This window comes from Pomacea canaliculata, linkage group LG6 (genome assembly GCF_003073045.1).
Source record: "Pomacea canaliculata isolate SZHN2017 linkage group LG6, ASM307304v1, whole genome shotgun sequence".
Taxonomy (NCBI): Eukaryota; Metazoa; Mollusca; class Gastropoda; order Architaenioglossa; family Ampullariidae; genus Pomacea; species Pomacea canaliculata.
In genome coordinates this window covers 5,612,790-5,640,416 of record NC_037595.1, presented here as the reverse complement: position 1 = coordinate 5,640,416, position 27,627 = coordinate 5,612,790, and the positions used below count along the sequence as shown (strand labels likewise).

General features: G+C 47.1%; 1 protein-coding gene across 1 annotated transcript; it reads right to left on the bottom strand.

Moving 5' to 3' along the window:
* Positions 1 to 10,872: 10,872 nt before the first annotated feature.
* LOC112566222 (frizzled-9-like) lies at positions 10,873 to 26,237 on the bottom strand. Its single transcript, XM_025242263.1, has 3 exons — positions 24,402 to 26,237; positions 22,056 to 22,221; positions 10,873 to 15,876 (listed from the first exon to the last, which is right to left on the bottom strand). Exons 1-3 carry the CDS (start codon positions 25,184 to 25,186, stop codon positions 14,740 to 14,742), a joined length of 2,088 nt encoding a protein of 695 aa, XP_025098048.1. The 5' UTR covers positions 25,187 to 26,237; the 3' UTR covers positions 10,873 to 14,739.
* Between the last annotated feature and the right edge of the window lie 1,390 nt (positions 26,238 to 27,627).

The following is a 27,627-nucleotide window of genomic DNA, read 5'->3' as shown; positions in this document are numbered from 1 at the left end:
GGCCCCGTTATTTGTTGTGTTTGTACTTGGTGTTAGACTGTTACGGGCGGTTGATTTCTAACGGTAAGTCGTGTTTAATAAATTTCAATCATGTTGACCTAGGTTATTTTTTGTAAACATTAAAACAAGGAGAATACAAAGTTCAGCAAACGAGCCGGTACAAAGACTGCACCGGCCCGTCGGTCCGTACTTTACCCACCCTGTTCTGACTTCTTCCTCCTCTTTCTGTCCCTCCCTCTCGTTTCTCTGCCTCCTCTCTCACTCTTCCCCTCACTTTCTCTCTCTTTTTTTGTTTACTGTGCGTGTGTTTTGTTATTGCCCTCTCTTTATCTCTTCTTACTGAACTCTCGTTCTCTCTCGCTCTCGTCACGTGCGTGTGCGCGCACTGATGTAGCGCAGAGTTTGCTGTTTACACGAGTGAGAGATACAAGTGAGCGAGAATTCCGCCCAAAGCTCGCTGTTACATAAACAAAGCGCAAGAGACATCGGCCAATGTTTCCTTCAAGCGGAAGCGCGGGATCACGGGAGGCCTGGCGCGTGCGGGAGGTGAGAGGTGGGAGGTAAGGGAGGTAAAAGTAGTTGGAGGCAGGGGCAGGGAGGCAGAGTCTGGAGTCCGTTTCCAATGAACAATCTTTTTCAGCTCCAGTCACTTTGATGGAGGTGCAGCGGGCGTAGTCAGGTCAGTAGGTGAGGAAGTAGGAAGAACCACTCGCACGTGTACTGCTGACAACGGCGGAATCAACACGCGAAGGAGAGAAGGTTGAACATTTTGTTGTTTCTCAACCAAACAGGAGTGAAGAAGAGGAGATACCGTTTATTGAGGGTTTATTAAAGGTTTGTCTTGTGAAGAGTCTCACCCTCGGTGTTCTGTCTCATTGTGTCCTATACACAGTCTCACCCTCGGTGTTGTGTCTCATTGTGTCCTATACACAGTCTCACTCTGGGTGTTGTGTCTCATTGTGTCCTATACACAGTCCCACTCTACAATCATCGTGCCACGTGGGGAATCATGCTCACCCAAAGTCTGGTCACGAGGCAAGCAATTAAGTGACCTCCTAACACACAAACATTAATCACGTGACTTCATAACGCCTGAACCATTGATGAAATGTCCTTGTGAGGCAAATAAAGCATTACCGTGATGACCCCGGCAGGCATAAAGCATTCATGAAGCGACCTCAAAGGTCTCCCGACATCAATTAGGAGACCTAATTAAAGGTGTGCGGGTCCTGGTGTCCAAGCCCCTGCGTGCGCGTGTGGACATGTCTCCATGCCTGTCCATGTCTGTCTGTCTGTCTGTCTGTCTGTCTGAGCATTAAGAGCATGCAGGTCCATGAATACAGGTCACAAACGACTGTCACACACACGTCACATCAGCGCACACGTCACATAAACATGCACAACATGAAGTGACGGGATGTTTGGTGGGGAGGGTGGGTCCGGGGTATGCCAGGGGGTTGACCGGTGACTGACTGACTGACAGACGCCCAGATGCTGGAAATGATGGATAGACGGTGTGATGTGGACTGTAGCGGGACATGAGGCAGGGACCATCACCCGAGGCCTGTCCCTAAGTGCCCTCGCCAGTGTGTGTGTGTACGTGTATTTTTATGTGAACATCTTAGTTACAGACGTATGAACATCATTTGAATAATTGATTGTTTATTCAAGGACCATTGCCCATAGAAGTGGAGCAAACAACAATGATAATACAATATTATATTCAATATACATAGATATAAAAGCTAAGAATACAAACAATGCCACTAAACGTATAGTATATATATATATGTTATAAATAATATAGTTATATAGAATCTTGATCAATGATCCTGACATTGCGAGTGGCTGTTATCGACGACAGCAGGATTGCGAGGACCTTTCACCTTTTTCGTCAATGTCTAACTGTTTATATTTGGAGTAGTCGCCGCCGGGAGGTGAAAGGTCAGCGAGGACAGAAGATGGAGAAAGACACGACTGTTTGCGGAGTCCGAGCAGGAAGCTCGACATCTGGCATGGACAAGACTCGGGGACTGAAAAAACAACTCGGTGGTTTTGCTGTTGACCATCAAGACTACAGGATTTTGTAATAACCGACACATGATCAATCAGTCATAAAGTTTACATCAGACCCGCCGCCATTTCGTGTTCACAGTCCGTGTTCTCTCTTCCTCTCGCGCGCGCGCACGTGCTTGAACGAGGTGGTAAAGACACGTCACGTGTGCAGTTGCCAGTCCAGAAACGAAGTCGACAGTTCTCTGTAGATAAAATATCTTTTTGCATACACAGAATTGTAAAAGTATCACAATTAAAAAATAATAATTATACAGTTAGCAGCAACCTAAAAATAGAAAACAATATCAGCTTTTGATGTTTTGTCTGCCATGATCCAACCTACCCAGGTGAGAAGACACCCGCTCTTCCCTTTGGTGGATACAAGTCCTGCTGCTATCTGACCAGCACTCATTTTTGATCAACGGTGGAACACAGTGACGTCTGTGGAAAGTAACGAAATGTGGGTGGATCAAAGGTCATCAGCGGTCGATGTGCAGGTGAATGGTGTTTTAAGACAGCGACTGCGAGGTTCACTCGCACTGATTACATTATCGAAGCGCAAAACAGCGATCGTTAGATCAGGTAGGTAGGGAGTGGAGGATGGAGAAAGATGGCCACTGTGGGTGTGGGAGTCGGGGGGAGACCGCTGAAGGTGTTGGCAATCTCAAGGGCTGGCTGCACGTGCAGAGCCTGCGGCAAGAGCAGAATGCAAGAGGCGGCAAGGAAAAGTTAACTAAACTCACGAGGGCAAACATCTGGGGCACGCAGCGAGACTGACAGTATTTCAACATCAGAGGCGCGACCCCCAACCCCACCAACCCCACCCGTACCCCAGCAAGTCCGCTACACCACCTGTTGTTTGCCTACTCAGATCTTAGCCACCTTCTTTTGTTCCTCCCGGTTCTCTTCCTCACTTGCCCCCCAAACCCTCGCTCTCCCAACCTCCTTTCTGAAAGTCTTCGCCCTCAACGGAACGCTCGTCTTCGCGAGGGCTGGGGAGCACGGCGAGTAGACTCACATCTCTTTTTTTTTCCAAACTTATCGTTCTCGGAATCTCTTTATCCATCACGACGTTGCCTTCACACGATGGAATCTTGTCCTCTCTTTTATTTTTTTTTTTTTTACCCCCATCGTTTGTGATAAAGGAGCTTTCTGTTGTGGAAACAGAGCGGGTATCGTCTTGACCTGCGCGATGTTGATAAAAGCTCCTGCAGTTGCTCGGCATCATCAGGCAGATGAGCGGAGATGATCTTGTCGTCGGTGCCTCTCACATCTGTCACTGAATGGTCTTCACGATGTCCCGGGTTGATGTCTTTTGTGGTCTTTAAATACCACCGGTTGTCAGCAGGAGCTGATGAAATATTTATTTTCGTCTTTCTCTCTCTTATCATCGACACAGACGACGTGAAGACTGCTGGTGTTGCGAGTGTAGCCAATGTTTGGCTATGTCCATTAGTTGTTAAGTTTCAACGGATTTCTTAACTAGGCACATATTCCGAAAAAGTGACTTTGGAGAATATTTATTAATTAATACTTTTATCTAAGAATTTGCCATGATCGTTTATTCAACACCGTGTCCTAGTGATCTCCATACATCACTGTTTATAAGCATTTGCTCTCTGAGCTGACATAAAGATCGTATTAATGATTACTCTTTATTAAAATTCCACACATGAGGTGGGGAAGGTGGAGGTCGCGGAGGCAAGGCTAACCGAACAAAATAGAAAGAGAGAGAGAGAAAGGGAGAGACGGGTCGGAAAGAAAAGATTGTACATCATACATTCTGTGAAGGGGACAAAATAAAAAGTAAACCTACATCCTCCCCTTCTGCTTCACTTACTGTGCGTTTGGGAGGACATGATAAGACATCAGCTGTCAGAAAACTGTCCAACAAGACGAATGTCCTGTGATATCAGGTGACACGACACACGTGTCTTTCACGGGACCTTTAGCAAGCAAGACTTGGAACTCATAAAACACACAGGAGACCATCTTCACAGTCTGAACCTCTCTGCTGAGGGGAGAGAGAGAGGAGAGGGACGAACAAGAATGTGGTAGGAAGGGTGGGTCCTGTTTCCACATACAGGAAGACAATAAAAGTCCAGCGCTGTTGCCGTTAGCAACCCGCCCAACTTGCCTTAACTGCCCATACATTATGCTAATGACAAGGCAACTGCTGGCGGTGGCCATAAAGACAACGGTGTAGTTGTGTCGTGTGAATTTCCCAGGTTACGACAAATGTCCTCACCTAGGGCGCCATATTCTTTATGTAGAGTTTGCTTCCCCTCGCCTGGCTCTCGTTTGTGTGTGTAGGAGTGAAAAGACCTGTTGGGTGAGGATCTGAGGATGTACACAGGTCTGGGGGAAGGAGGGTCGTGATTCTTCTCGCCGACTTCGTGAAGTTACATACATTGATGAACTGTTTGCCTGGTCTATTGATTCGTCGTCGTCGTCGTCGTCGTCGTCGTCGTTGTTGTTGTTGTTGTTGTTCCCCCAACATGTTGTTGTTGTTTCCCCCCAAGAATACTGAGCTTAGTCGTGAGATGGTTAAAATAACTAAGTTCGATCTTGATGTATATACAGAAAATTTAGTCGTTTAAGCTGCACCGCCTGCACAGAACCCGGATGTGTGCTACAAAGTCACGCCGCTAAAGGTTAAAGGTCCGGTGGCCAAACAAGATGCCGGAGACGGTAGCCGGTGTGGTCCTGGTGTCACTGTTGTCGGGTAGTGCACCCGTATTGGCCTCATTTGCTGTCATCTCAAAGCAGTTAATCGGGTGTTGAACACAGTGAAGCTACACGATGAGCCTGTCACGTGACAGCCCATTCCGTCACACAGTCTTTGGCTACAGGACGAGTGGCCAGAAGTTCTGATTTTTTTTGACAGAGGCCCCGTGTATCTATGCGACATTTCACTCCTGACCATACGATATCAAAAAAAAAAAAAAAAAAAAAAAAAAAAAAAAAAAAAAAAAAAAAAACACAAAAACACAAAAAAAAAAATGAAGGCAATTTTCCAGTCTAAAACATTCCACTAAAATTAGTTTTCCCCCTCCCCTGCCACCCACACACCGACGTGCCCATGTCAACCACAGCCCACGAAGGAGACTAAAGAAACATTCATTCATTTCGTGGTCGAGTCGTCACATGACTGATGATGTGGTCGAATCGTCCTGGCAAATCGTCAACCGACTGAGCTCCTCCTCACCTTCCCCTACACCCTAAACTCTCCTGGAAAGATTTACTCCGGCGGGTATAAATACTTACCTCGCCAGGTAACACAGTAGTGCCGATCTGTACCCACATATACCCCTAATTTTCACGGTAGCCTTGTTACCTTAGGAGGATTATTGCTTTCTTGCAGGCTCACCGAGGCTCCTAATCTCCTGGGCTGTTGGAGCCGTTGGCAGTAAGAAGGATGTTTGCCCAGAACCTACCTGCTGACAGCGGCCCGGCGCTTATCTCCGGCCACGGGAGAACAGGTGAGTGATAATTAGCTTTCAAAAGCCGTTTAATCGCCCTTCATTCTCGGATCGCTGGGGAGAAGTAGACACCCGTCACAGAGGAGTAGATATGAGTATGACCGTTAATGGCGGCTTCTTCTACGGTAAGAGGCTTTACACCGCCGCTAAGTGTCGCCTTGCGATTAATGTTGCCCTTTCTCGCGGGGGATGACAAAAGGAGGCAGTATCTACATAGACAGTTGTCGATGTCGACAAGACGGAAAGACATACATCCACTCCGTAAGTAGATGCGCGAAAATATGCGCAGAAAACCACATGGTACTTCCGGTCAAGACATTGCTGGCGAGGGTGAGGCACGATGTCAGGCGTCTTCTCCATGTCCTGTGGAAATTTGCAAGGTGTGACAATATTTCGTTGGGAGACATTGAGGTATTTAGTTCCAGTCACTGAAGATTGTGATTATGAGTTGGATATAGTTATTTTGTCCAGAAATGTATTCAGCCTGCAGGACACGACATGTATTCAGGGTGCATGTGCGATTGTGATCACGGCTTTTTGTCGGAATGTTATCAGTCTTATCAAAATAATGGCAAGAAATACACATTGTTACATTAGAAGTAATTTCTTACACACACTGAGGTAAATTTGGGTGAGAGAAAATAAATATAAGGTAGTGAAAGTGAAAACTTGATTTGTTTAAATTTTGTCTTTTATCCAGGTTAGTGTACAAGTGTATGTTGTTTCTTGTGAATTATTTTATCGTTTGTTCTCCTACGATAAGTTTCCTGTTGGTTTTTTTGTATGTGTATCTTTTTTCTTTTTTTAAGAAATACAGTTGAACCAAACCCCTACAATGATGGTTGCCAAGCAACATCTCGCATACAAAAACTGCAATTCCCCAGGCACTTGGAGCTGCTGACGACGAGTGTAAATTTTCTTTTCCTAAAATAAGCAAAAGCACAGTGTAACAAGGGCTTGGAGTCTCTAAAAATACCGTTATAAATGGAAAGTCTATAGAGGAGATAAAGTATAGTAAAAAAATTTTTTTTTAAAATCTTAATGCACAATTTTTTTCTTGGTAGTTTTAGAATGTAATAATAAGCACCTAGTACCCGCATAACTTACAAAGTGTCTACACACCTGCTACACACACATGTAGAAGCGAACTAATAAACCCAACACAGTTTTTACAAGCCAAAGCTTCTTCATTTATTCGCCCTTTGGAAATCGAGGAAAGGATAATGTATGTTTATGGTCCTGAGCTGTATGCTGAGGTACACACCAATGAGCGATATTTTTATATTATTATTATGACAAAAAATGACATGGTCGAAGGACGCGACACGCATCAACTGCCGACATTAAAACCGGAAGTGGTCCACCATCGCCATGGGGTGGTGGTCACGTGCATGCATATTTCTCCCAAGTCGTCTAAAGCACGCAGGTGCTCAAACATAATAACCTGATTCAAGCAGGTGCTTTGAATAAATAATTTACTGAAGTGTCAGCCTTGTAAACATTTGTTCAGTGACCGGTGTACCATAGTGCAATGCGATTTCACGGACCGGATGAAGTAATACGAGTGTCTTCCACACTCCCGAGGGTCATAACAAAAAGTTAGGTCAACGCCACTCACACGAAAGTGGGCAATAATTTGCATGAAATGAGATGTTAAGGGAGACGGCTGGGGTTTAAAAAAAAATGCTTCCTGCAGACATTTTGTATCCAGTGTATTTTTAAAAGAGCTAAGGGTCATTCAGCCCTCGGTTTTATAGATTGTGCCTTACCCGCCACCCTCCCACCCAAAGTTAATCTTTAATCAATGTTATTCTTGAGCGTGTTCTTTCTTTCGGACAATCTTTTAATTGATGTCTTTCTTGCGTGGAAGTAAAACCTTTTCTATTTTCTGGACCAGAAGCACTAAACATCCCTTTCCTGAAACATGTCCATCAAGGGTACGGTACCCAATGAACTAATGGATACACCCAGGGTGGATCTGCATGAAGCTTACAAGCCGCCTTTGTACTCAGAAGTCAGAAGGCGGTAATGCCCAGCTGTTGTACTTTCGTACCTTCCACAAACTGTCAGCCTTACATGTTTTTTGTTTGTTTGGTTGGTTGATTGTTTGTTGTTTTTTTTTTTTTTTTTTGTTTTGGTTTTTTTTGGGGGTTTTTTGTTTTGTTTTGTTTGGTTGGTTTTTTTTTTTTTTGTTGGTGTTTTTTTATTAGTATTATTTCTTGAGCTGCTTTACGATGAGCTAAATTGATATAAGCAGCTTTGTACTGTTTGGCCGAGTCGTACCTTTAGCAAGGTCTGTTTACAGTATGCGAGGGTTGATCCCCCGATCAGCGATTGTTCCTAGTGTCACGGACACCCGACCCCCGTCTACTACCCGACCACCGTGCGAACTGTACCCGGGCTTGAGTTCACTCTGAGGTTATACTTGTAAGGGTGGGATAGCGGGGATCGGGGGGAAGGGGTGTGTTTTCAGTTCCTCCAGGGCTGTTCTCAGCCTTGCCAAGCTGTCACCAGGCCGCCGACACGCCTGACTGACCTGCACCTCGCACGCCACCGCTAGTCACAGCACGCACAGGTGTTCATCAACCGTCAACGGACGACGGACGACACTTTCACCACATCAAGTCAGTCTGCAGCAAGTCTGGTCCGTCACAGCTCCTTTGACCCTTTCAACCCCGTCTACTCACCCTCGAACAGTGTCCGTGTGACATCAAACAAAAGTCTTAAATCCGTGTCTGTGGGATTTGGTGTTAGTTTTGTTTTTGTTTTATTTTTCTTGTGCTTTGTGTTGTTTTGTTTGTACTTTTGGAAATAATCAGAAGAAGCGAACCCAAGGAAAACTTACAAGTAATTTAAAATCGAATGTAAGTCAGCAGGGTTCTATTCTCGATCCCTCAATCCCTCACTCTGCCCTTTCCCCAATCCTCCCATTCAACCGACGGATGGCCGGAGGCGGTTGGAGGTGAATGCCGAGATGCAAACATGGCGATAATTCTGCTCACATCCTCCTCGTCGTGATTAAAACGATCGTTTGTATGGGGGCGTGTGCAGCAATTTTCTTTATTTTTAAAACGAAAAAAAGAAATATGTCAGTGGAGTGGCCTTGGTCTTACATCAAAAGAAATGTATTTCTTCTTTCGATGAAACCGCCGACATCGTTTCGATTGGTATGTAGTGTTTGTTTTTTCTTCGTCTTCTTGAATCTGGATGCCACGACAAGATACATTTTTAAAAAACCATTTTCCAACAAACATCGTGATTACCATTAAAAGGATAATATCAGCCAAGTATGACAGAAATGGCAAGTTCTAAGCAGACGATTTTACAACTGGACACTTGCAGAAATACAATCTGGTCTAATTAGAAAATGTGGAAAATTTCAGGGAAGGGGAAGATTGGCAGCACTCAGCTGACTTTTTAGAATGTAGGATGACATCGGATATCACTGCTTGATAACAGTACATCAAAATAACACTTTTGTTGTTGCCATTGTTGCATGTTATTGGTTCCAACACCAACCGCTCCACTTCACGATGCTCCAGCATGCACGTACGTTTTGCTTTATGAAACATTCCTCCACCCTGACTTCTTCAGCCTCGCCCCGGGTCATTTATCACTCTTCTTCCTCAATATTCCTCATCTGCATAACGGTCGTATATTAATTTGCATACAAGACAAAACGGCTGACAAGCGACGAGGCCTGAATACATCTCAACACTTCTTTTGTCGCTGTAACCGTCTGCACAGACGACAGAGAAATTGTCTGTGAGTTAAACTGTCTGCTTACCTGACAGGTAAAGATAATTAAACGTGAGGGGATGAGGGGGAATGTATGGGTGAGGCGGGGGATATCGAGGCATTGAAAACTTTGTTGAATGCATGTACCTCTCCAGTTGAGGGAGATATTCATTCTGGCAATCCCATCACTACCTCCACATCACAGCTGCTAAGTCAACTAAATGAACGAAAAGTAAAAGCTGTTTAAGAAGGGAAAATTTTGGGGTCAGAGGTGGTTTGGAATCATAAAGGTTTGAAAAATTATGTAATGTATTTCTTACCCACAACCTCCAACTCCCTTCCTTTATACAGATGCGTGGCCTGACTCTGTGTCGACCCCAGCTCTCTTCCACGTGTATGTGTGTGTGTGTTTTTTTTTAAATTTGCTCTTGCAGCTCATGTAGAAAATAAGTTACTTCACTCTAAAAAAAAAATTTTTTTTACAAAAAAAACTGCTAAAAACGAGACGTCTGGTCGTTTACCGCAAGAAGAAAAAAAAAACCCGGAAGGCGCTGCACTAATGTTATAAATGGCTGCCGATGTTCAAGAATTATGTTTTCATTTTCTTTTTAAAAATTCTTCTGACTCGTGAAGACCTGCAGAGGATGAAAATTAAAAAATAAGCTTTTCTTGAACCACTAAAGTGTGTTGGTATACATATATGTACTTTGGTACAGGATATACATACATCAACACAATACACCCCCGCAAAATAAATATTGGAATGACACATGCCGCTGCACTTGCCAGTCTACACGTTTCCTCAGGCGGAAGGTCACGTGATGGGGATGGGAGGACACGAGGGAGGATGGGGTCGTGTTTTGTAGCCAGCAGAGGATAAGGTGTCATAGGTGAAGCAATTAAAATGAATTACGCCCTGCGAGTGTGCAGTTGAAAGTAATGTAGCTGCCAGGAAGAGCTCCACGCGGACATACCAAAGCCCTCCAGGCGAAAATGTTATGGGATCCTCCGCTGTCTGGATCATAATTAGTAATTCTTTGCCAGCCGTGGTGTCTGCTATGCATACAGTTGGTTCCGCCTCAACCCTCGCCATAAAACCACAGGGAAGCGATTCGCATGTGCAAATTGCCTACACAGGACTGCGGTCTGCTTCGGAAAATGGTGGCAGTTTTTTTTCTTTGGTTTGAACATTGCCAACCGCCTTGCAGCTCCTCTCGGACATTAGTGTCTGATGTATCTGGGCGAACTGGTGCACCTCATCTTAAATTGATGCTACATCATCTTTTCTACATTCAACTCTTCCCTTTCATTTTTGAATGTCCTCATATTTTGTGAAGCTTCATTTTGGTTATAATATATGCATGTATATTAATAAGTATATTATACTGTTGAGATATGACTGTTCGTCTGCTTGCTTGCCGACCTGTGGTGAGTTTGCAGTTTTGGTTTCAGTTTATTATGTTTACATGCACATCCTGCCCTCTGAAAATCAGAAAATCCACTCAATCCACGCGCATTTAGCAAACACACCCGTCCACTGCTTTGGACAAAACATTTTCAAGATCTGATTTTCAAACAAATAAACAAACAGATGCACTTCCACCAACATATATACTGCACTTTATTGTTCACAAACTGTGTGTAGCAACAAAAAGAAGATCGTGTGCTCCTCACTGAGCTCTCGTCACTGGATTTGTTTGCCCAGGCGTTGGTCCTACAGGCACTGGAGTCGCGCGACAGGCATTGTGGGTGAGTTACAGCCACCCTCTCCAGCCGCCTCGACAAACAAACCCAGTGATAAATCGTAAGCCATAGTCAATCGCCAAGCGGAGGTCCGCTAAACAATGAAATGTATGTCTTTAATATCCTTGAAAGACTTGAAATTCGTGCTTCAGCAAACAGTCCAAAATAAAAACCCTCCTTCTCTTCTATCGCCCCCCCCCCTATTTTTATTCTGTCTGCAGTTTCTACCTGAACCTGCTCAGGGGAATGGCCCCGCTTCTTTGTAACACCAGGACTTTACCTGTCTTGGTAAAGTCCTTTAATTTTAAAAAACACAAATGTAATCATGTGGCCGCAGTGCAGAAATATTGTTACCTTCTCTGCAAGCATGAGAGTAAAATTATGTTCTTGTCAAAATATTGTTACATGTTACATAACTAAAACCCTTTCATTGTTACTAATACACAAACTTTGCCTATTTCCTGCAAAGCCGTCCTTTGTTAATTTTCTGCTCAACAATAATTTTACTATTGAATATATTTGGTTCATTTTAAAACAGCCTTCGTCAAATAAAATTCCCAATCGTTCAAAATTTCTTGTAACATTCTTGTAATATTCATTTGTTTCAGCAAAGCTTATCAACAGTTCCTTCACTGTTTCCCATGCTATCTTCCGTTTTTGTTGTAAAAGACTAAAATTCTCTTGCTATTTCCGCCTCATTTAACTGCTTGTGTCGGCTTGAATTCTCCCATTGTCCTTCCCTATTCGGCTCTAGTAATAATAACTGAGAATGTACCTCAGCCAAAGGCAAACTAATTGTAAATGCGCTGAACATCATCATGGTTATATTCCGAACTTATTATAACACTTTTGTTGGCTTCAATTGCCTACAGTCTCTTTACCAGTCCACAGTTGTACACTGTTCGCATCACAACTGTTGCTGGCCAGCATCATGTATCCTTCTTGCCACAAATAATTCACATTGTACTCCCACAGCTTCCGAAGTATTATTGTCCTTTCTTGACAACATTTTTGCAGTTTTCATACGACAGTTAAAAACAGTTGATGTTCCTGCAGTACCTTCACCATTATGGTTCAACTGTTGTAGGTCTGTGGTGCAGGGCTTCATGCTGTTGATGGGAACACCAGTTGTCTCACCCACACACACAGCTCTAGTCCTGGATGTCCTTGCTACCCAGCATCCCCTGGCTGCACCTCTTGCTCACACTGGCATCATGTGGTTCATAGAAATGAAAAGCATTTCCCTGCTCAAGCGCACACAGCTGATGACAGGACATGGGGAAGGAAGTTGGGATTGATCTGGTGTCACAGCTGTGATTGGTGTGAGACACTGAAAGCTCGTGATGATGTCGGTACGACTGCACTGAGCAGGCGAGACAACTGTAGCAGTATTTTCTTTCATGCCAGTACTACGGTTCTGCCTTGGCTACTGTTTATACACACATCCGCGCAAATACATTCAGTAACTGTTTACATGTAAATTAGCACAACCACCCATGTCTACAGTCATATACACTTGCATATTCACACGTGTGTGCTCATGTCTACACCAACGCTCGAGAGGGGGATTTTTTCTGTCCGTGTCATCAGACTTGACCAAAACTTTCACTAGCGCATAATTATCTATTCTCTCTACCACATGCACACACTCAGCCCAGGGATAGATGAGATCCTTCTCTGTCATCACTAAAGCCAAGCGAAACTATGGCCCTCTCGCCAGCTCTCCACAACAGCGCCGTAACTGTGCTCTCGCGCTTTGAAGTGTTGCTTTGAACTGTGTGCGTGCGCGCGCGCTTTGGTTGCCGCCCTAACGCCGCATAGCCCTTCCCCAGCTCTGTGTGACCCCGATCTTCAAGACCCTCTTCAGCGAGACACGAAAAACATCGATTACACAAAACTTCACACGGTAAATGAATACTTCTTGCTTGCAAGTGACAGGAAGTTTATAGTGCTCACAATCCACTCACTCCTCCCCCGTGAATAATGAAAACCTCCACCCGCCACCCAAAGACGGTGGGAAAGGTGACTTCAGGGTAACATCTGAGGGATGAACGGCCCCACGAACTGCGAGGGTCTTAAAACAACAAAATAGGGGCTATAATAAAAAGTAACCCTTGCTTTCTCTTTACTTGTAAGTGATATTGTGATCGGTGGCGAGGGAGTGAGCGAACTCTTTGTCGCATCTGTTCCAGTATCTTCTTTCACCCCAACGTCTGTAACTGTCAAACATCATAACTTCTCACAACTTTGAAACCCGCCGTTTGTGTCTTTTTTGGTGTTGGGTCCGCTGCCGACTAACCCCACGACAAATAAATTAACCTACCCCTCGCATCCTCTACCCGCAATTCCACCTGCACTACACAATACGCAAGCACGCGCTTGCACGCACGTATTGCAGGGAAGTGTGCGCTACTGGAATGTATCCAACTCATTTGTGATTTCATCGCGCACACATGGTGGATGTATGTGCGCGCAGGCACGCGAGGGAGCGAGCACGAGAGCGCGAGAGCTATTAGACAAGGCCGAGTGCACTCCAGTAGTGATGTTCAGGACAGAAGGTATCATTAGCGACGCCTGATGAGATTATGGGGTGCGCTGCCTCTACGCCTCCCGCTCCTTCCTACACCTCCCACCCTCCCTCAACACCTACCCCCAACCCCCGTGCAGCGAGGGGAGCTAGAGGATGGGCCTGATCCGTGTGTGAGTGCACAGCCGAGAGCTAGAGCGAGAGCCAAATACTTGACATGTACAGCTAGAATGACATATTTCAGAGGGATTCCCTCCCCCTACACTGTCTCACCCCATCTTACCCGCCCGCTCACCTACCCCAAAAAACCATACTTCCAACATTTTTCTACCTTTCAAAACCGAAGTATATATAGATGCACCAGTCCCTCCGCTAGGCTTACATCACGGGAGACAAACCTCCAGTCCGAGCTGCTACGGCTAATGTGACAATGAGAAAAGCCCTCTAGAGTGATCTCCTCTTCTAACCCTTCAACCAGTTCCAGCTTCGTGAACCTGGAGAAGAAATCCATTATTCTCTTTTCCTTCCTCCGGCTCTGCCTTGAAGCCGTGTACAAAGAATCAGCAATAACACAGCAACAGTGGCGCCCTCTGTCGAAAGGCAGGCACTAAAACCCAGCGTCTATTCACTCAGGGCCATAAAGTTCTCTCCCCGTTCACTCCATTGCCTCTCTGCAAGTTTGCAAAAAACACCTACGCATCAACAAACACACACACACGCACGCACGCGCTGAAGGAAAGTCAAGAACTGCCTTGTCCTCTGTGCAGGACTGTGTCTGGATTGCGCGCCTCGTCAAAAGAAGCAAATAAACGTGTGCACATGCGCATGCGCGCGCACACACTCACATGCCGCGCGTGCTTTGCGGCGCGTGATCTAACTCGCTCTTTCTCGAGAAACCGAAATGCTTCAAACGATGAAATGAACACAACGTCGGGGGTGGGCAGCACAAAGACACCACTGACAAAAGCCGCACAGGTAATGTGTCACAGGTGACTGAAGCCCACCCGGCACAGTGTTCATACACTACCACTTGAGAGAGAGAAAAAGGCGTCTTCGAGGTTCGTCCACCCCTTTACAAGTTCCCATTAGTTCGGTTGAATCCCAGTCTGCATCTCACTCCCTACACTCAAACTTCCGCCAACCTTCCCATCCAATCAAAAACACAGATCCGAGTCTTCACAGCTCCAACGTGCGTCACACCCGCGACCCCGCCATCTTGGGTAGATGTTTGTGTCCATGCGACTTCATAATCACCACGGGGGCGGGGTGGTAGCTGGCAGTATAATGAGTGCTTCCACCGCCCCCACTTCCTCCACCACCACCACCGCCACCGCCGTTTCCAGCCCCACCACCAGCCCCGCCACTTCCACCACCACCGGCGTGTCCGGACTTTCTCCGTCGAAACCTTCCCGAACAGAAGTTTTTCCACGAGCTGACGGTCTTGGAGGACCAGATCCACATGCCGCTGGTGATGCCGACGACAAGGGACATGAAGATTTTGAGCATGTACACCTCCACAGTAGGGATGGCGTGCTCCAGGGGGCAGTCATAGGAGGGCAGACAAGGCCGCCGCCTGGCCTCGCGCTGCCAGCTGTCAAAGTTCATCCTCTCGTAAAAGTAACAGCCGATGACGCAGGTGGCCGGAACAGTGTACAACACGGAGAACACCCCGATCTTGGCCATCAGCTTCTCCAGCTTGCGAATGTTGGGTCCACCGCCGCCATCTTGCTTGAGGTTGCTGCGGATGCGGAAGAGCGCCACGAAGCCGGCGAGGATGAAGACGGTGCCGACGATGAGGTAGATGATGAGCGGCACCAGCACGAAGCCGGTGAGAGCCACGATGTCTTGGTTTCCCACGTAGCACATTCCTGTCAGCTCGTCCCCGTCCACCCGCCTCATGGTCAGGATCACGATGGTCTGGATGGCCGGAATGGCCCAAGCCGCCAGGTGGAAATAGGAGCTCAGCGCCTCGATGGCCTCTTGACCCCACTTGCGGCCGGCGGCCAGGAACCAGGTCAAGGTCAAGACCACCCACCAGATCGACGAGGCCATGCCAAAGAAGTACAGGATGAGAAAGACGATGATGCACCAGGTCGACTCCAGGCCTTCCTGGATCAGGAACGTCCTGCCGTCCCGGCCCTTGTCGCAGGAAATGGCCTCTGGCCCCGTGACTGCCCGGATGATGAAGGCCACAGAGTAGATGGCGTAGCACATGGACAGAAAGATGATGGGCCGCTCCGGGTACTTGAAGCGGGAGGTGTCGATGACGAAGGTCCACACTGTGATGGAGGTGGACAAGCAGCACAAGGACGCCCACACGATCATCCACACCTGCAGGCAAAGGTCACCAACAGATAAATAATCAACAGCCGGACACAGACAACAAAATTCGTTACAACTGCCACTCCTACCCAATACATTTAATGGTGACACAACTTGACAGGCAGGACGATAGTGATAATGACCACGATGATGATGTTGATGACAATGATGACGATGATGACAAAGGGTTTCTCATGTTCCACCCAGAAGGAAGCCCCAACAAACACGAGGGCTGGTTCTGCTAAAAATAGATTGTATACAGGAAAGGTAGAAGTGCTTGAAGGACAGTGAAAAGAAACAGAAGGGCGAGACGATAAAGACAAGGGAGAAATTCGAGGTGTGTGAGGATGAAAAAAAAAATGGTCGATTTATTCACAACTGTCTGCGGTTTTAGTTTGCTCTGGCGCTTAACTGCCTGTGGGTCACATGATCCCAGCCCTGAGCTCCCAATACCCGAGAAGCACACACCGTAAAACTGTTTTGTGCATGCCATGTGTGATCCTTGCGATTGTGTTCGTTCTTTTTACACGTTCGCTTGGTGTCAATCGTTCTGCCCCAGACCTCAGTTGTCAGGACGAGTTACCTGTACAACATTAACAGTACATTGTTACCTGTCCGAGGAAATGCTGCGACACCTGCTAATTACGCTCGCGACTATCACGCGTCACGCGCGGTCCTTGTCACGTCTGCTAAAGCAATTTATTTTTTAATCAAATATTAAGTTTATCAACCCCTCGTCTGAAGACTGTTGCCGTTTTGGGTCATTGCATGTGACAGACCAGGTAAGAAAGAACAGTATTCCCAAGTAACCATCACAAGTCTCGCTGGAGATGTGTGTCCTCGTGGACAGGCTCAGGCCAACTGTGTTCTATGTACATGCACCGGCCCCACCCTGGGTAAATAGATGATCACTCGGATACACTCTACCTGACTCGGCCGCCTCGCACCAAACTGATCTCTGACCCAGCCAGCTGACTTCGCTCGCGCTCGCAGCGTCTGCCTCTCCATGTGCTGACGACTCTTTTCCGTCACCCAGCAGTCCCTCTCCCAACCCCTTCCACCGCCAAATATCCGTTACATCACGGGCGTGTATAGGTGTATAGGCTTAGTCTCGTGTTCTCCGTTGTTAGTCTCGGCGAGCCTAAACAATAAATGTAACTAAACCGGAAGCTTTGTACACACCTGCCTCGTTTTAGTAGTTGACTGGAAAAAATCGTCTTCCAGCAGTCGAGTAATACAAGTTCGTGGTTACTAGCTCCCTTCTAGTCGCCCTTGAAATTTTTTTTTTAAGTTACTAAATTGTAGAGCTACGCTGAATAATACAGATTCGTTGTATTATCGACTATTTAACGGACGGAAATATTGTACGAACCTTCTTGTCTCTCCTCGTCTATCACAAAAAATAAACTTTTTAGCCGCAAAAAAAAACCTGTATTCTTTAGAAAGTATATAAAACTGAATATTCTCCAGATACGTATTAAAAAAACATATTCTCCAGAAAAGTATGAAAAATTATTTTTTCGTTAGAGCTTATTTTCCAGATGATCTACTGGTTACTGAACGTGCACGTGTCCGAGGTTAAACTTCTGTCTGACGTTGATAGGTTATTCACTGGGCGTGACCGCCGTGAAGGAGGGCGGTAGAAATGAGATCAAGTGCACGAGAAACCCAAACTCACGTGCTCTCTGCGAGTGCCAGACACAGAGAGGAAGCAGACGAGACGAAACGAGGACCCGCGTAGTCCTTGGCCAATGAGGGTAATTATAGTTCGGAGGTAACATGACTTCGGGGGCAGCCACGAGACGGAAGCGACGAGAGGACCTTCAACAGCAAAGATCCTAGATGCCAACGGATAAAAGATGGTCCTCGTCTGGTCGAAAGTTACTGCTGTCTGTGCCCTCCCGAGGACTGGAGGCACATACTGGGGATGAGCAACCTCGGGAACACTTAAATACTTCAGGCGCAGACGACCAGAACTATTCTTGAGGTAAATTCGTTGGTGAATAAAATCAGTTGAAACAGCGGGAAACTGGGTGGGGGAGTTTTGTTGTGTGTGTTACAGCAATGACGACAGTCCGTTAACCTCTGATAAACAGAGAAAGCTGTTTAAGGGTTGTGTGGGTTGTCCTCCTTCCTTCCCTCACTTATTTCCCAACAGCCTCCAGATTCTCATCGCTGAAAATTCACCGTTTTTATTTACAGCCTTCACATGATGAGGCAGCAAACGATCGGTTGTCGTGTCTGTGGAAAATGCACTTGTGTCGAGGGCAAGCTACCCTGCTTCCTATTCAAACTACGAACATTTATATTTACGGTGGTGTTACCCAGTGCAGCGAAGAAACGGAAACCGATAAATATCAGACAAAAAGAAAAGCACAACAAATTCACCCGAGTTATCCTTTATCTTTGGAAGGCCAAGCCAAGCTCATGGCTTTAAAGCATTCCTGTCGCTCTTAAAACAAAAACAAAAACAAAAAAGTTTTCCGGCATGTATGTTAGAAGACATAATGTAGATATGTTACATAATATGTTACATAATACAAGAAATACAAAACAAAAAGCACGGACCATCAAAGTACACACGTGCGATTTAGCACTCGCAGCATTTGCCGACTGACGTTGATGTCGCGACTTTTACCCGGGGTATGTCTGTAACACGCGCTGCTCCGGGCAAAAAAGGAGGGCCACAGACAAAAAGAAAAGAGAACTGTTTGCGTGTATGCATGCAAGTCTTTGTATTTATTTCAGCAAGTGACAAGTTTACGACCCTCGACAAAGGTCGCCACATTGCGTTCCGCGAAAGTGACAATTTGCTGTGAAGTGCGAGCCAAGGAGAGAAGAAGAGGCCTGTCTGGTCTGCACGAGAGTGTGTGCGCGAGCGAGAGCGGGGAATCAAGAGGATGGATGAACCTTCTTCTTTAACCGCCATTTTTTTAAGTCAATAAATCTTACTTTTTTAAAAAAAAAAAAACAACTAAGGCACTATTGCAGAAGGTTGAAGCAACAAAAGATTATTCTTAAATCGTGATATTCTCTGTAACGGGCATTTAAATCCGAATTTAGTACTTTTTTAACTGTTCAAACCGGAGAGAGAGAAAGAAAAACAAACTACGACCAGTGTCATTCCGACATTCACTATAAACCACTTCCTAGCCTGTACGGTAACCGGGCACTTGTTAATGGCCTAGCGCTACAAGAAACATCACCCCTTTTGTCAAAAGAAAGACAATTCAGCCTGACATGGGACATAACCCGCGGGCTTGCGTTACACGGCCTGAACAGCTCCAGAACCAATCAGGTGCGCGCGGGGAGAAAGCCTAGCCCGTCATTAAGCTGACGACTACAGCAAAACATCAGTTGGCTGTCAGGTCATGCGAGCCAGCGGCCACAACTTCAACGGTATCCTTGTCGGTTTTGTGGCAGTGTACGGGCGGCAACTCTCACATTAGTAACGAGCGCCGCCTCGCGTCGTGACGTCACGGCTGTATCACGCGGGAGTCTTGGTCCGGGGCTTGACCGAGAGCTCGAGATGGTGGTGTAGCCTTGTTCTCCGGTTATTGTTGTTTTGGTTTGTTTTTTTTCCTTCCTTGGCTGGCCGTGGGACTTTCTCCCTCTAATCATTCCTATCGTCTATGATGGCTTGCTGATTATTTTGTGAGTAGCTTCCTCATTCATGCCAGGATTACTGTGATCAGCTAGTATCACCACGAAACTCTGTTCAGACAAGGCACTTCTTGTTCCGCGAAGTTGATCCTGGTATTTACACTGTATGCGCTATCTAGCATCTTGCCTAACGGCACACCGAACAGCTTGACCGGGAGACATCGGGTGGACGTGGATCCGCTGGCTTCCTTTTGACCCTTGCCTGTGGCTTGTGTGATAGAGAGAGAGCTGTTTCGTCCTGCTCTATAAATTACAGAATGTCCTCTTCCACGGGTGTTAAGGGCGGATTTAGATATGGCGACTACACCCTTTACATCAGGGGTGATGTACCTATTTTCTCTAAGCGCCATTTTGATATTTATTACATCCTCCGCGGGCCATAAAACTATGTATCCACTTAAAAATTATCCTGCTTTACAGTCAAATCTTGCTACTATGACACCTCGCTATGCCACTCTCGGTATTATACCACTTTTGCTCGGTCCCGACTATAAATTCAATGCAAAATAAATTGACTATGCCACCCCCTACTCTCGCTACTATGCCAATATTGTGTGATTGTTAAAAGGCACAAGTTGTGAAATTCCGTGCAGTGCTCGATTATTATATACCTTCCGTATATATGGGACATCGCAGTTAGGGGGATGGAACATAGCACGCACACAGGGAGGGTGGAGGCTGGCGATGGGGGGTGGTCACTGGCCGGGTGACAGCCCAGTGACAGAGGGAGAGCGGGCGGGGGTCGACTAGCGACAGGATGCAGGTGCGCGGATGTGGTTGGAGGGGTGGAGGATGAAGAGGTGAGGGGGAAAATGAGAGGAGACAGCTAGCGCCAGCTGACGATTCTTGAGAGATTTGGACTGACGGGTAACTTGAACAAATAAAGCTGTTTTTTACGAACCCTCGTTATTATGCCACTCTCCGAGCACAAGTGGCATAGTAGCGACATTTGACTGTATTATGGTTAAGCTGTAGTTTCGCCAGTTTAACACTTTCCCAACATGTACAATCTCAGCCTGCCTGGCACTGCTGTTCTACAATCCACCCTGTCGTAGTTAGGTGCGCGAAAAAATATGCTCTGCGACAAAATATACGGCAGCCGACGCTCTCTACATCAGTCATTATTGGTGTACCTTATGTTTGTTATGTGTTGCCGATTTCTAACAAGTCGTATTAGATAACTTTCAATAAAATGAACCTAGGTGTTTTTTGTTTAAAGTGCGCTTCTTATTTTAGGAGACGGGGCGGTCTAATGACATCCGGGGCCGTACTTTGCCCACGCCACCGCTGATGTTGATACTAACGTCGATGTCATCTACCACATGTCACAAGAACTCTCCCCACCTAACAATCGCCGCCATTCACGACACACGTGACACAGAGACAATCAGTCTCACGACAGGTCACTTCCACAACATACGGGGCACTAGCTCGTATGCTGACAGACATGCGCACCTCTCGCGGGCACGACTCTGGCTACATGTCTCCCCACCCATCCCCTCCCTCCACACAACACCCATTTCATTCATGAGCAATCAGCTGGACCCCCAGAACCGACTGATCACCGGCTCGTCGCACGCCCGTTAAGCTGGTCAGGTCAGCACGTGCCGCATCTCATTAATCACATCTCTCGACGGGAGACACTCGACACCGGTGTTTTTCGTCCCACCAAAATTAATGTTACAAGGGCAATTTGGGGCCGTTATTAAAGTCCGCCTAGTGTAGGCAGGATAACGGTTGGCGTTAATCCCGAGACACATCCAAATTTATTTTGGTGGTTGCTGGTCGTCAATATTATTATTTGTTTTTAGAAACATCTGGCAAAGCCTTGCACCTGTCACATGAACTGTGTTACACGAAATGCTCCAAGATAAGAAAGGTGACAGAGGGTGGAGGGGACCTATTATATCGTTATCTAACGGTCACTAAAATGAAGGGCAACAAAATCCAATCTTGGAAACTAACAGGCGGGAAAGTTCAGGAACGCAGTGTATATAAACTGTCATTGTTTACATGACACTGACTCCTGACAACAAGACAACTGACTCCACCTGCTCATATCAGCAAGCGTGTTTTAATTATTTCTCATTTCACTTTGCAACAGCAATGCAGGACGGTGAGCATTCTCGCAATTAAGACAAAACTTTTTTATTTTTCTATACTCAGGCTACTATCCTGCCCGCATGTCCGCCATGTCGTTGAGAGTCAGCGAGCTCGGAATGAACTGTTGCTGTAGCTTTAATCACTGGTGGCGACCACAATTTTTATGATGTGGAAAGGGAACACCACAACTACATTTAAAACGATATTTAAATATAAATATTACTATTAGAGGGAAAGGGATTAAACAGTGGAACATGAGGATAATGATGATGATGACTGGTAATGGATGATAACAGGACTCAAGTGTGACAACACACGCCACCGGTAAAAATGAAAAAAAAAAAAAAAAGAGAGAAAGAGACTAAAGGGAGAGTGGGAGCAGACCGTATCAGCTGACAGGGACACAGACAGGGGCTAGTCACCTTGGCGAAGTGTTTGTCCTCCTTGCGAAAGAAGACGTCGACGTCACAGCGCGGGGCGCACGTGTTGTTGCCCTCGATCTTGTCCACGTGCACGAAGCGAGGCGGACACGGGCCCCCCTCGCGCCCCACCTCTTCCCTGCGTGCGGGCTCCGTCGTTGTCCTGTCCCTGAAACATGGCCGTTGGCGTGCGACGTTAGCGATCTGCACTAATCAATGGCAATTACCTGAGGTGCCAGGTTTAAACACAGTTCGCTATGCTACCTGCAACTGCGTGGGTACATCCATCCACCCGTGCGGACACACGCACTATACTCTAGCCTTCCTCCTTTTCCTCCCCCACCATTTGTTTCCCCCCGAAACTATTCACGCTCCAAAGGCGTTCCGCGTGTTTGATTTTGAAATTACTGTTCATGGCTAAGCTAAATGTGAATTGGCCGTTCACCTGCCATTGTACACTCCCCTATATTATACACACATATATCATGAACGTAAAATGAACGTAGCACCACGTGAAATATTTACACAGTAAACTTGATCATAGAGTGTCTGCGTCACGATTCCGGTTCCTTTGTCAGGTAGTTTCACTCTGTGCGCGTGCGTTCAAAACGGTATTCTAAGCAGACCCTGATCAGGCTCGCTTGTGGTGTGGGCACGAGGGGGGACTACGCAAGGTTTAACCAGCTAGCGAGGGTACGGCAGGTTTGTTGTTTGTTTTTCTGTTTTTTAATGGGAAGGGGAAGAGGTGTCAAGTAAACAGTCCTGTACGAATGTGAGAACACACCCACGCACGCACGCAGCTACGTAAAACGAAAATCTAACATGTTCTCTCGACTAATGCTCGGGTTTGACAGTATTCGCTGATACTTTCAGTCCCCCCGTAGACCACTTTAACTCTGGCACTCCACCCTCTTGTTTATGTAAGACTAAGTGATTCGCGGTCGTGCCACGACGATCGTCTGACCTGTTATCACGGTCAAACCACATCGTCAGCTTCACACCTCTTCTTGCTAGGTAGCACGACACCTCCCACTTCCGTCTCATCATTTTTTTTTTTTTTTTTTGAGGACCATCGTTTCCTGGCTAGCTGTTAAAAACTACCCTTATCTGTTTATAACCACACACACACATACAAGCACGCACGCACATGTATGATAAAGAAAACCTTGCGGAGACAGGCGCCCATACGCCGCTATAGCGCACGTCACACTTCACGCACGTCACTCTATAGCCCGTAGCAGGTCAATTTCACGCTGTGTAGCGGGTCACGTGTCGGCCCCTTTAGCGCATCACACCGCATGGCGCAGCAGAGGCGATCGCACCACGAGGCGCGAGAAGACGCGTAACGTACGAGCGCTGTCTACAGGGCGACCTCCTTTCTTTAGTGCTGTGACCTGCTGTACAGTGTTTGCTCTCGTCAACTAAAGCCCTCGGCAGTAGTCTGGGGTGGGTGACGACACGACTACAGTGTATAGTTTTTCGCCGTCACGTGCTCGCGAGCCATTCGTGTTATTATTTCGAGAGATCGAATTACCTAACCGCCTGTCGAAGGTTAGTTACAGATACGATGGCCTTGTATGTACGGACTCGGGACTGGTGTGGATGACATTGGGTAACTAACCCTCCCCACTGCCCCAAGGCTTACCACACGCACACACCCCTTGACATTCCCCCACCCCCTCTACCCCAACATTCGTCACGCTGTTTTGACTTGCTTCGTTTCCTACTCAACCAGCTAACAGCTTTGACAATCGACACAGCTGTTACGAAGTTCAATGGTGGGAACACGAGTTGAGTGTGTGGCTGTATGAGTCAACACGGTCTTCTTTAATTGAATCAAAGCTAGCCTTACACCAGTTTCTTTATAACTGTAGTGCCGGCGAAGATGAAAGCATAATAATAAAAAGAAGTGTCCATACAGACACCCGGTAGTTACTCTTCAAAGCAGCCGTGGCCTCGCGCCGCCGTGCACCGTCGAATGCACGCTTAGAGCACTTGTCGAGGGCCTAGCAGGAGCGGCCTTTAGGTGTTGTGATTAGCTCTAAATCACGCCAGTTCTCCTCGTTCATTCTAATGATCGTGCCTAATATGCCGGCGATGAAGAGCTCTCTGCGCAGCTCTCCAACAAGATTAGTCATAAGGCACGGATGGGTGGGGAGTGGGGTGGGGTGGAGGACTACAGAAGAAGAGAATGCGCTTGCGGAAACAACACCTGTAAACATTTCAAGACTGCTACCTCATCGAAGCACTATCATATTTGTAAGTTCTGCTTCAGGGCAACACAAACAGACTTAGGTATTTATAATAATGACAACAGAAATGACTAAATATCGAAATGATGACCGTTACCTGAAATTGAACTCGGCGAAAAGCTTTCTCCATTCAGCGTTGTCATCCAGTGAGCCTCCTACATTTCCGGCATCGAACTCAGGTTCGTCTGTGACCGGGGGTGCTTCCATGCACAGATTATTCCGAGGGTCACTCTTCTCGGGTAACTTCTCGCAGGCCAGCATGCTGGGCCAAGGGAAGTTGAACCGCTGCAGAATGGGCTCGCACTTGGATTTGACCTCCAGGCACATGGAGCGACAGGCCGTGATAATGAGGGTCTCGTCTACCATCTCTGTGCACATCGGGGCGTAGAGAGAGCACAGGAAGAATTTCAGCAAGCGCGAGCAGCCGAACTGAACGAGGGGGATGAATTCGTGCACTTGGATGGCAGCATCCTTCTGGTTGAAGTGGCCCACGAGGTTGGGCATCCGTGTCATGTTGTAGCGCATGTCCAGACACATGGGGATCGTCACCGGCTCGCACCGACCATTCATGTGCGGACTGTCCAGCGACAGAGCAGCAGCTCCTGGCACCAAGGTAAAGCATCCGACGACAACGACACACCACCACCACCACCATCTCCAGCACCACGATGCACGCACCTGGACTCCACGCAGCTGCTGGTGTCGAGTCCGATGCGAGAACACCAACGCCAGTGATGATGACACAACACCTGCGTTCCAGTCACGGATCAGAAGATGCAACATATTTCCAACACCACCACAGACGCTGCTGCTTCCTCTTCTACTACTACTACTGCAACAGTAACATTGGTGTGGGACACGCACAACGGTCGCGGCCCGCATGTTGAATGGTGCGTAGAAAAACTGACACACGCACGCGCGCGCGCGCACACACACACATACACACCTCACCTCCACTCACACGACTTCCAGTACTGCGAGCAGACGGAGCAGCAACTTGCCGTCTGCTGCCAAGCGACCTGTGATCATAGGTAACCTCCTCGCGCTGGGCTCTGGGGGGACGTCTGCCGGCCGGCCGCTGCCAAACGCAAGCCTACGGTGACTGATAGTCTTCATCGCGCGGACTCGAGCGTGTCTGACGAGAGCCTATTCAAGTGGTTCGGACGCTCTTTACTCGCGCTGCCTTGGTGCACGGCTCGGCGTTAGGCGCCATTAAATTCATGCGCGCGCAGACGACAAATTTTATTGCTCCCTGACTTCCCAAATCGGTTTCGTAATCCCCGTTTTCTGACTTTTAAAAAAATCCAGAATAATATTTCTAAACGTTTAAATCCTCTTTAGAGTGCAGTTGCAGCAATTTCTACGCGAGAAGCGACGTTGGGGTAAGAGAACTATTTTATAGAGCGCAGACATGTGGATTGCCGCCCATTAGAGGTGTGGAAGTAGGCGGCAACACGAGCGGCCAAGTACACAACAAGAGTAGTCCGCGCCTGTCACTCACCCACCGCGCGCCGAGGGACTCCGCTGTGATCTATAGAGTTGAGGCCACGCCCCCTACGTCACTCATTCCTGCGCGCGTGCTTGCAAACCCTTTGAAGCCGGCCGTTTGTTTTGGCTGAAGGCAATCACGCCAGCTTCCGTGACACCAGTTGCGGACAGAAAGTGCTGCGAAGCGATTTCAAAGGGTGTGGTTTTATGAGAAGTTAGTCCCAATCTCATGGCTGGGGAGTGGAAACCTCCAGTTTGCTGGCTGGCTCCGATGTTCTTTGTAATTATAGTTTTTTTCCTTCTTCATCCCATTGTGTCCATGGGAACCTCAAGACATCTCTAAATTTAATGTCATTTTTTAATAACTTGTTTTATTTTCTGTGTAAAAAAAAAAACTACAGACCGTGGTAATTCTGCTTTACTCGTCTCAGCGTCTTCAACGTCCACATTTTCATTCTACCGTTGTTTCAAACATCCCCATCCCTACCCTTCCCTCCATCCTCGCATCCTTCGCCTCCAAGAACCCCTCTTGCTTATTTTATGACATGCAAATGGCGGAGTGGAGGCTTTCTTTCAAGCTCTCGGGGCCATCAGTAAACATGCCTGTCCTTTTTCCTCGGCTGTTTGCTCGTGCCCTAGGCAGCCGGAGTAGGTTGCGAGAGGGCTATCAGCTGGCGAGGTCAAACATCGCTTTTCTCTCTGCCAGGGAGCGAGGAGGACCCTGCGAGCGAGCAGATGTTTTGTCATGCCCTCCTCACTCCCGATGCTTCGGGCTGTGGGTTTGTTTGGTCAGAGACAAGCGAGAACCGGAGAGGATCCCGAGACCGTAACACAGATGTTCGTACAATGAAAGCAGTTCACTTGGCGCTCTCGGGGATCCCACACACCTTTTGGCACTCACCTGTCCGTGACGGATTCGCCACCCTTCGTTGACTGCGGTGGACGCCGCCGGCGGGCGTCGATGATGCCGAACCTGTTAAAACGAGAAAACGGACTTCTACACCAACTTCACAACTTCCACCCCGGCCTCACTCCAACCGTAACGCCGTCTGTACCGAGGGTGGAGGGTTAAGCGGAAGTGACTGGAGCTGTTCTCAGCATCTGGCGCATGTCGATGATAACAGGGTGGGTTACCTGTTGATGGACGGCAGATCAGACGCAGGCACCTGCTGAATGTTTCTGTCGATATGACAGATGTCGATGGCCGCTTGACTTGCTTCCTCGTGTGGTGTCTGTGATGAAACAGCTCGCGCTGACCTTTTCCCACAGATTTTGTGGGAACGAACTCGGTCTCGCCTTGTGTACATGTCACATGTTACTTCACAGAATCAGTGAGGAAGTCACCTAACCATCCGGTTACCCTTTAGAAGTACTTCCAGGTCACATGGCGGATCGATGTGACCGAGACAGTACCAGCGAACTGCACTGGTAAATCCGAAATCAGATGTTCTTACAAAATATTTCTTAATACTCGGAAAGAAAATAAAATTGGAGAGAAATATTTTTTAAGATACTCTAAGCTGGCGGTCTACGGCAAGACTATGGAGCGACTTCCGGATTGATGTTGAGCTAACCACGATCTTATGTTACTGGACTGGTGACAGACGATTATAAAATGAGGCATGAGACTACTAAGCTTCCGGTTTATTCACATTTCAGATTAACTACTAAAACGAGGCATGAGACTACAAAGCTTATGGTTTAGTCACATTCTTTGTTTAGGCACGCCGAGACTTACAGCGGAGAACTAAGCGTTGGTCTCGGTAGACAGACAGCAGTCCACCTATACACATCCTTGCTCTAACATCTAAGCCGTCAGTTCCCACGAGAAAAAG